Below are 10,035 nucleotides of genomic sequence, written 5' to 3'. Positions count from 1 at the left end.
CATAATATAACATAATATTAAATTATTTAACATAACATATTAATGTATTATGATATAATATAATATGATATTATATTTATAGTATAGTACAAAAATAAAGGTATAAAATATTATAATTATTAGTATAAAATAATTTCCCATAATTTTCCATAAAATAATTTTCCGCGGTCCAGGGGCTCTTCTTCGTGGTCCACGCTCGAGGAGGACCTCAGCGTGGGCCGCGAGGTTGATGATAAAAAAAAAACAATAGGCTGATTTTGGAAGGTATGGAAAAGGATTAAAATTTTTTTCTTTTAAAATGTGGTTCAAGAGATGCATACAAAAATTGAAAAGAAAAATACCTTTTCTTACGGAAGGGAGTCTGACGGCTTGGGTTCTTGGCTCCAACAGATTTTTAGGTTTATACAAGGATAAACTATGTAATTATGTTATTTTAATATGAGCATTTTTATCAAAAATACAGCTTTCCGAAAAAGCTGAAACAGCTTCCTCCCAAAAGCTCCAAATTGGAGCTTCCTCCTAAAAGCTATTTTCAGCTTTCCGCAAAAGCTGAAACAGCTTTTTGAAAAATTTACCAAACACAGTTTTTCATCTAAAAGTACTTTTGGAGGGCCAGAAAGTGCTTTCTGGCCCTCCAAAAGCTTCCCCAAACAGGGCCTAAGTATGAGTGGTAGGATTAGCATTTTGGGGTTGGATGGAAGTAGAAATTGACATGGGAAAGGGATGAAGATCTAAATTTTTCTTGGTAGAATTTTGATAGAGTATCCCCTAAGCTTTCTAATTTTTCATATTTTCTGCCATTATTGTGGGATAGAATGAGAGGATATTTATGAAAGAAGAGGAGTAGTTTAAGGATTAGGTTTAATGAGAGGGGCTAAGATTGATATGGGGTAGAGGGCTTTTATTGGCCACAGAGGTAGAGGAGGGGATTGAGAAGGTGTAGGGTTAGGATTTAAGGAGGATGTGTTTTTTTGTTTGTATTCCTTTGAATTGATAGGAGGATAGAAGAGAATGAAGGGCTAGCATGAAGACATACATCATAATCGAAAAATGGAGATAAATATAAGAAAAGAATAGGCTAGTTTTCTATTCTTTTGGATTGATGATGTGGGAAAGGTACGAAAGGCTAGAGTTTTATAGGAGGGGGAGAAAGTGATCTAATGGATCATGATGGAGTGGCATGAATGTGATTTAAACCAGATCCAAGGAGAGTCTTAAGTGCTCGGTGTCATTAGGGGAAGGCATGAGGGCCAAACATTAAGTACCCATCTCAAGCTATTGTTTTTCACGGAATTGACATGAATAGAGGAAAAATTTGTTATGGAGGATATCCAATCTTTATCATTATGTAGGGTTAGGATTTGGTGCAAGGGTGATAGTACCGGAGGGAAGTGTTTAGGGAGACATATGGGACAAGAGGGGGTAAAGGGTTGAGTTAACAATGGAAATCATGACAAAAAATGTGGTGGTGGCTTACTGGAGTATCACTTGTCACATTAAGAGATAAGTGGTCCCTAAGGAGGAGGATGATGGAGGCTTAAGGATCGAGAGGACGATTTTAGTAAAAATGCACCCTTATGTGATAAAATATTCTTCACGGTATACGCCTATGCTAATGGAGAGGGATGGAGATATCATGGATGGTGTTGGTGTTGCCATGACACTTTGGTCTAGTCTAAACCTACATTATATTCATGGCTTTTAGAATTAAAGTGGAGTTGGGAGAGACTAAGTCTGATCTAGTATGATTAAGTAAGACCAGGTTGGATCATGTGACTAAATTTTGTTCAGATCTATAGGATCATGTGAGAACTAATTGGATGTAACCAAGTAGAGATATTATTTCACTCTTTTGCAATTGGGAGGTGCCTATCCCGGCTGATGTAAAAAGATTTTGAGAGAGAGGTTTTGTTAGCACTGCATTAGTAGTAGAACTAATACTTTTAATCTTAGAACTAAACCATCACCAACTTTAACAGATGTATCATTAGTATTCAGTGCGAGATTTGACATAGCACCTTCAGCATGGGTCATATATGCTTTAGCATTGATTTCTATTACAACAACCTAGTATAGACTTTCAATTCTTAGAACTAAACCATCACCTTCAGTAGGTTGGCAAGCAAGTCTCAGCACCATTTTAATGCTGTTAGCATTGATTTCTATTACAACAACCTTGTTCGGTGGTTGACAGTCTCTAGCACTTCGACGACATCCACGCCCACCTCTACCATGGCCTTTGCCATGGTTAATTTCTAGGTGGATCATTAACATTAGCAATGACAGCGGTCTGATTTTAAACAAGTTGATGTAAACAAGCAAGACCTTACTTGTGCGTAAGCATGCAAGGTCGGAGCTCAATGAAGGAAATGTATAGAAAAAATTTGAGATATCTGTAACAAATAACTCTTAATCAGTGAGAAGGCCAAGTAAGGCATTGAGAACCAGATCCCTGTTTGTGACAAGGAAATTAATAGTGGGAGTCATGAAGAGTCATCAGCTTGTGAAGATATGTCTCAATGTGCTCCTAAAAATGATCCTTAAGGAGCATTTCTTGAGCCCAACAGCTCAAGGAATTGCTTGAGATGTGCATCCCACTTTTACTAGGAAGTTTTTAGATCATAAACTTCTCGTGGTATCTTATCAAAAAAGATGGCTGTGAGCCAAGAACGGAAATTACTTTCGTCCATTCATATCCAAGTTCTGCATGCAGCATTCTTGCACAATTGGCTATTCTCATCAGGAACAGAATGATATGGAAAGGATCCATCCACATATCTTATAAGTCCATGACTGATGAGAACAAATCCACACCAAGATTTCCCTTGCACATAGTTGGTGGAATCAAACTTGATGAAGGCAAGGTGGGAAATATTTAGAGCTATTATAGTGGGAGGAGAAACGATTGGAGGGACTGGTGTGGTGGATAAAATTGATGGAGAGGGATTGAACGTGGGATAGGACTGAGGTGAAACAAAAAAAATTTGAAAAGGGTTCGAGTGAGGCAATGTTGAGGCACAAAAAATAAGGGGGAGGAAATATATGGAAAAGAAAGAGGTGGTGTGAATGAAGATGCGGAGAGAATGAAGGGGAGTGACCATAGTAGGAAGAATACTTGAGAGTTATAGAGCCGATGCAGCCAAAGTTGTTTTGGGCATCAATGCTGCAGATGGAATTGCTGCAAGGACTGAAGAGATGGTAGCAACGTCAGAGGGAGTGTCTCTGCACCTATGGATGGATCATGGATGGCTGTGTTGGGTTTACTACTCATTATTGTTGCATTGGAGTCCAAGTTGCAAGGATTTGTTTTTTCTTCATCCATTCTATCTACAAGGTTTTGTGCTGCTTCTGGAAAGTTATAATTTTTCTCTTTGAGGGTGTGCTTCACCAACTTTGTAAGTTGGAAGCTTATTGATGTCTCTTGTAGAGGTATTCTTTTGTTCTTGCAATTTTTTTGTTGCTGTGGGCCTCTTATACTCTTTATTTCGTTGATCGGTAGATTTGGTTAGTGACCCATTGTTTTTCCTTCTTTAATTGTTTTCCACCTCAATTATTGATGTTCTTTGTGTAGCGAAAAAAAATTATTGATGTTCTTACATTCTGGGTTGCTTGTTTCTGCTACCTTCATTTGACATATTGGTTGGTAGAGGAAGTGAAGTCAATCGTGGTGGGTAAGCACTAGATAGAAAGGATTCTTCGTAAGAGACGGACAGATGATGAGCACTTCAGATACCATGAAAATATTTTAAGGACTAGAGACTCATCAACTGGATACATTGCCGGTCTCTTGCATTATGTTATCTTTTTTTTGGTACAACGGCAATTGACACCCGCCAAAAATAGGTGCAGCCTAAAAATCAGAAAAAAAAAGATAACATAGGGGATAAGGCACCGACATATGGTCCCTCTAGGTAAAGCCTCCTCAATGGTGGGCCGCGAATAAGGCTACCCAATCAGCCGCGTTGTTTGCCTCCATGTAGACATGTCTAGCCCACGATAGACTATCATCGTCCAAGAATCTGCGGACATCACGGATCAACGGGCTGGACCTCTCATCGAGCTTTGGATCCCGGATCCACTCAATCACTGAGGCCGAGTCTCCCTCGAGCAGAATGTGGTCCGCACCCAGCACCCGCCACGCATAGACAACTCCCTTCCATGCAGCTCTAAGCTTAGCACTGACCACAGACGTGTCAAAGATCCGTCGGCCCCCAGCCACTATCAGAGGGCATCACAATCCTTGATGACGAAGCCCACACCTCCAGTGCACTCTCCCTCGCCAACACTACCGTCGAAGTACACCTTGAGAAAGCTAGGGGGTGAGAGCTCCCATAAGACCTACACGGTCCTGGGCGCTGCATGAGCAAGAGGCGAGCCCTAGAATTTCTCGGCCAACCCCAGGGATGACGACGTGGCGCCACAGATAATCTCCTCCGCATGAAGAAGAGCCCTCTTCGCTGCTAAAATTGGGTGCACTCTACTGCCCTCAAAGATCCGGGCATTCCTATCTAGCCAACAGTGGTAAGCTAGATAGGCAACCCTGATCCTAGGATCCTCCGCCCGGCCTCCTCAATGAAGTCTCTAGGAAATCTTTCTCTCTCTCCCCCTCCCTCCCTCTCTTCCTCTTTCTCCTCCCTCTCCATAATCCCCCTCTTTCCCCTCCCTCTCCCCCTCCCTCCCTCCCTCCCTTCCTCTCTCTCTCTTCCTCCTTCTCCTTCTCTCTCTCCCCTCTCTCTAAGCTCCTTCTCTCTCTCTCTCTCTCTTTCCCTGCCCCTCTCTCCCTCCTCTCTCTCTCCTCTTTCCCCCTCTCCTAGTTCGATGTACCCTAACTCGACACAATATGTACCCAATACCATACAAATCAGTTGTCATGTGCCGACTTTATTTTTAAAAAATAAAAAAAATAGGGCGCAACTCTTGTTGCATTTTGAAATAGGGGCTCTAACCCTATTTTCATATAGTCGGAGGAGAGGAGACTCTAAAGCCCTCTCCCTCTCCCTCTCCCTCTCCCTCTCCCTCTCTCTCTTTTCCTCTCTTTTCTTTTTCCTGTCCCTCTTCCTTGCCGGCTTTGGCTACGTAGGTATGGGTTTGGAATGGAACAACACGGTACCATGCCATACTATGCTATCAGATAACCAGTATAGATCCCAATACTAGCACACCATATCTTGGGTCATATCCTTGTGTTGAATGGTAGCAATAACTGCCATCGATAAGTGATCAAAGCATTATAGTGGCTATAAACTATGCTAACCTGTAAGACCCCTTCTCTTATCTTCTTTATTTCCATAAAAGTTTGAGTCAAGCAATTAAGGCATAATCATCTCAACCAGGTGTAATCATCCACCTTACATCTCCTCTTTTTTTTACTTCTAGAGCATTTAGATAGCCTCAAAAATAGCAAATTGGAGACGTTATGTCCTTGTGTTAAAAGGTAAAACTATCACAACCCAGGATCTCACCCAAAATAGTTAGCCAGAAAGTATTATTTGGGTTCCTTGATTCTATATAAGTACCCAAGATCTACCTAGCGAATAACTGATATTGGACTAAATACACGCCCTCATGGATCTTCACATACTCTTCTCGTTTAAGCCATGACATCCTCATCAAGCTAAGGGTTCATATTCATTCAAATCTAATCACAATCACTACGATAAGCCCATCATCAGCCTCAATAGATCTGTGCTGTAGTGTCCCCTAATCCATATAGGTTACGGGCCGGGTCCACTTTGATACTATTTGTTATAATCCAGGACCTCACCCAAAATGGGTAGCCGGAAGATATTTTTCTGGATTTCTCGATCCTATATAAGTATCTAAAATCTATCTAATGAATAACTGATGTGAGACTAAACACATGCCCGCACGGTCCTCATAAAAACTCCTTAAATTGGTTTTAATGCACCAACTTACCTTACATGCTGGAGCAAGCAGTGGATCAGTTGAGGAAGAGAAGCTACTATGAGATGATATCTTTGCAGTAGAAAATGATAATTCTCTGTCTTTACAGCAAAAAATAATATATGTTTACCTTTCACCCTTTGCAAATAAAATGAAAAAACATACAAGTTTCCAACACAGTGTGGCTATTGTTGCACGAATCTTCTTTTAATGCAAGGTAATCACTTCTGAAGCAAACGAAACCTGGAGATCTTAGAAGGCACAGAAGCACATCATTTTAAATAAGCCCAAGGAGCCTGGAGATTTCTTCTTATTGATGTGACGACAGATTCCTTGATGAGATCTCTTTCTCTTTTTACTGCTCACAATTCCCCTAACTGTGACTTCTTTCTTGCGCATGTCCACCATGTAATCCAGCAATCCTGCTAAACAAATCAACAGCAACAATTGAGATTGATGCGTTCAAAGGAGCATTGAATCAGGTGGTTGGCTGGACTTTTCTATAATGACAGTCAACAAACTGATAAGACCAAGCAATAAGAACTTGCATGGCTCCTGAACTGAAGGCCATTTGTTTGACTCCATGTGAAGTGATTCACAGAATTTTCAAGCATCTTTTTTGATCTACATGTCACAATAACATGGCTTGTGGTGTAATCATTAGGTATAGTTTGCGGCGTAATCATCTTTTTTGATCTACATGTCTCAATAACATAGTTTGTGGTGTAATTCTAAAGCCTAATAATGTTCATTGAAGTTTATAGCTCAGTCAGGGCTCATGGCCTGTGGATGCTCATCTACACCTGATGGAGTAGCCATGAGGCCAAGGTGGTGAAAGATTGAGCAGCCTTGTGGCAGCCGAGCAGGTTCGATAATTTCATCTCTAATCTTGTAGTTATATTAATAGTAAGTTGTGGTTTATGTGGTGCACAATTTAATCCTCACCATTCATCTTGGAGACAATCCTTGAGACCCTTTCCTGGCAGTGGCTGCAGCCCATATTGGCACTCACCACAACTACTTGCACCTACATGCATGTAACATTTGCACATATAATCATCAATTTAGCTGCCTCTTAAGAGGAATACAAGAATATCAGAAGAAGTGTCTCAGTACAAGAGACTAGATCAAATCAACCCAAATTGTTGTCGGTCCAGGGTTCGAACCCTGCAGACCTTGTCAATTATTTGGCCAAGCTCAGGTTGAGGTCCCATTATGTTGATGTTAGAGTCTAGCCTATATATTAAAATGTTGAGCTGAGTTGGAAAGAATTCTGCTATAAGGGATGAGAAATTTAATTCTAAATAAGAAAATATTGGACTAGTAACAAGCTTCATTAAGATGAGGAATGAAAAATTCTTATCAGATAATTTATCTATTACTCATACATCAATTCCGAGTCAAATTCTTTATGCCCTACCTGACCAGAGTCTAATAATCTCGATCTATTATAAGAATAATGGGGTCTTTTTTTTTTTTTTGGGTGCAGGCACAAGCATTGCATGCATCCACACATGCATGTAGGAAAATAGATAGAAAGGAGAGCAGTTTTGAGCAAAAAAAGATTTTTTTTTTCTTTCAAAGTTTTTCAAAATGTGCATTGTATGTGTCTATACACTGAGTTTTACATATGAGAAGATATAAGGCATATGCTTCTAATTATAATGATATAAGGAAAGCAAATACAAAAATATTTTTATGATGTTATAATGATTTTTTTTGTGACTTAGATGTTTAATTGACTAGCCCATCCGATAAATTATAACTATCAATAGAACTAGTTAGTTATGACCGAGAAATTCGATTAATTTTTCTGAAAGTAGCATTATATTTAATATTCTTCCAGAAACAAGTCTACATAATTTTTTACTAGTGAGTGAAATTAGGCCACTAGAGAAACGCTGCAGAGAGGGCGAATGTGAAGTTGGAGGATGACAAGAAGGTCAATGTTAAGCGGCTATGGCTACAAAGGAAATGTTGCAGAGAGGGGAAATCCAACTAGATTCCTTTGAGTTTTAAATTTTGAACTGATATGTGGCTTGTTTGGCTAGGTTGTTGTGCTGTATGAGTTAGTTCGGCTGTCTCTTTTTTTTTATACTTTTCTTTCTTCCCTTTTTTTTTTCCATGGACGAGATTTTTATGCTTTTTCTTAATAAATTCTTGCCGACTTTGTGGATCTTCTCTCTGAAAAAAAAAAAAACTTTTACTTAGCGAGTGGGGTCTTAACATTTATTATCTTGACTTAGTGAGATGTGACGTCACCTAATCTAGAATGTATCTAGGCAATTGTGTATCAGATCTTTCTTTTTACCCTCTTTTTGGGGTAAAGCATCTTTGCAGAAAAATTACAGACGATAACACCAACAATTACCCACTCCCTGATCTGAAACTATATCACACTTCTAACAGTGAAGGCCGTCAAAATTGTGATAGGTAGAAGCTCAAAATATCATTAGAACTAGGAGCTATGATGCTGAGATTGCTGTCCTTCTGTTCATTACAAAATAGATCATATATCAATTACAAGCACCTCAAATTATATCAGTGATATCCATATTGTTATACTATATGATCATGTTCAACTCCACTGAATCAATGGACTCTCATAAGAGGTCTAGTGATCAGTAACCTCTAGTCTTTCAATCTTTTATCTTCATTTTCATCCTCTGTATAAGAGGTGGAAGCTTGATCTTATATCATATAAAGGTGAGTACTAAAAAAAATCTACTATGGAATAGATTTTAATTCAATTCTCTTAATAATGAAGTGCCAAACAAAGAATGAACTAGAACAAGAGCAAACGTAGAACTAATGGATATGAGAGAGAGAGAAAGAGAGAGAGAGATTAAATGGTTGAAATACAAGAAAGAAAGCAGAGTTCCAGGCTTGGATCATATTCCATCAAGACACCTTTCACACACACACACACACACACACACACACACACACACACACACACAGAGAGAGAGCGCGTACCGAAGGAAGAGACAAATTCTCTGCAAACCTTAACGCTTGTTCACTTGCTTCAGCCATGAAGGCACCTTGGGCTTCTGGTTTTTCCTTTCATTACCTATGATTTCTCCACTGTGGATTTCTTGCGAAGCTCCTCTCTTCTTGTAAGTCCAACTTCAGAATTCATTTAATCTATTAAGGATATGCCAATAGCCGCCTCTAGAAGTCTCACTTCGCCTTCTACAAACCAAGGGAAGATGGAAAGAAGTACTGGAATTCCTTCTTTTACCCCTGTACATCATTGCATAGTAGGGTGTGTCCTACAGGATGTCGAAAGCTTTTAATTAGTGTCCCAACATGGTATTAGATTCTTAGACAAATCACTAAATTCCACTCATTGGAAGAGTTGCATTGGTTTTGTTTGTAATGAGCTCAAGCCTTGAGTACAGTGTCACACAAGGTATTGTATTCATAGATATTTCACTAATCCTTGTTAGAAAAAAAAAAAATGTTGTCTTGGTTTTGGTTTATAATCCGAAAGATTGCGCTAACCAGAAGAAAAGATTTGTGAATCATTGGTTACTCATTAACAAGCAATAGCAAAAGCCATATTGAGATTTGTGATTTAATATATAGCAACACACATTTGGTACCAACTCCACATGTTTGTAGAATCCATTATAAAAGTAAATATACTTTATATTCCTTAAATCCTTGTTGGTTAGCAAACACATTTGGTTCCAATTAAGGTTACGTGATTTAGAAGTGCGACATATTTAGATGCAACCTCACCCTCACCCTCACCTCTCTTGCACCCTGCACCGACATGCGCGATATATTTAGGTGCTACTTGTGTTCACAAGATCCACAAAAATTTTTCTTTTTCTGAACCACTCATGATTCAATTTCATTCATCATTGTGCTTATGCTTACCAAACCAATTGACTCACTCAGAATAGAATGGTGATGCTGACTTGCATATTCTGAATAAAAAATCAGCAACTTTGTGAGCACAAATGTTGTTGGAGTAATAACATGACTGCCAGAATTTATAAAGTATAAAGATGGTTTCTACAAAGGGGGGGGACAAAATGGTCTAGTAGTGAAGGATGATGCTTCTCCATCCGTCTCTCTACTTTTGAAATTAGTGGGCGATCCTTTCACCACCTACCTAGACTT

At 39.2% G+C, this 10,035-nt stretch overlaps 1 protein-coding gene across 1 annotated transcript; it reads right to left on the bottom strand.

Moving 5' to 3' along the window:
- Nucleotides 1-5,945: 5,945 nt before the first annotated feature.
- On the bottom strand, nt 5,946-9,166 carry LOC103707807 (uncharacterized). The gene is made up of 3 exons (XM_089926280.1): nt 8,881-9,166; nt 6,850-6,931; nt 5,946-6,329 (listed from the first exon to the last, which is right to left on the bottom strand). The coding sequence occupies exons 1-3, from the start codon at nt 8,935-8,937 to the stop codon at nt 6,157-6,159; spliced, it is 312 nt and encodes a 103-aa protein (XP_089782406.1). The 5' UTR covers nt 8,938-9,166; the 3' UTR covers nt 5,946-6,156.
- Nucleotides 9,167-10,035: the final 869 nt, after the last annotated feature.

Source organism: Phoenix dactylifera, chromosome 11, assembly GCF_051530095.1.
Source record: "Phoenix dactylifera cultivar Ajwa chromosome 11, Ajwa_hap1_PhDact_Kaust_v1.1, whole genome shotgun sequence".
Classification (NCBI taxonomy): Eukaryota; Viridiplantae; Streptophyta; class Magnoliopsida; order Arecales; family Arecaceae; genus Phoenix; species Phoenix dactylifera.
This window is presented reverse-complemented; position numbering and strand designations above follow the sequence as displayed.

Coding starts and splice junctions, on each gene's coding strand:
- LOC103707807 (XM_089926280.1), bottom strand. CDS start 8,937: ATGGCTGAAGCAAGTGAACAAGCGTTAAGGTTTGCAGAGAATTTGTCT. Junction 6,932..8,880: donor AGAATTTGTCTCTTCCTTCG/GTACGCGCTCTC, acceptor ACATGCATGTAG/GTGCAAGTAGTTGTGGTGAG. Junction 6,330..6,849: donor GATTGTCTCCAAGATGAATG/GTGAGGATTAAA, acceptor TGATTTGTTTAG/CAGGATTGCTGGATTACATG.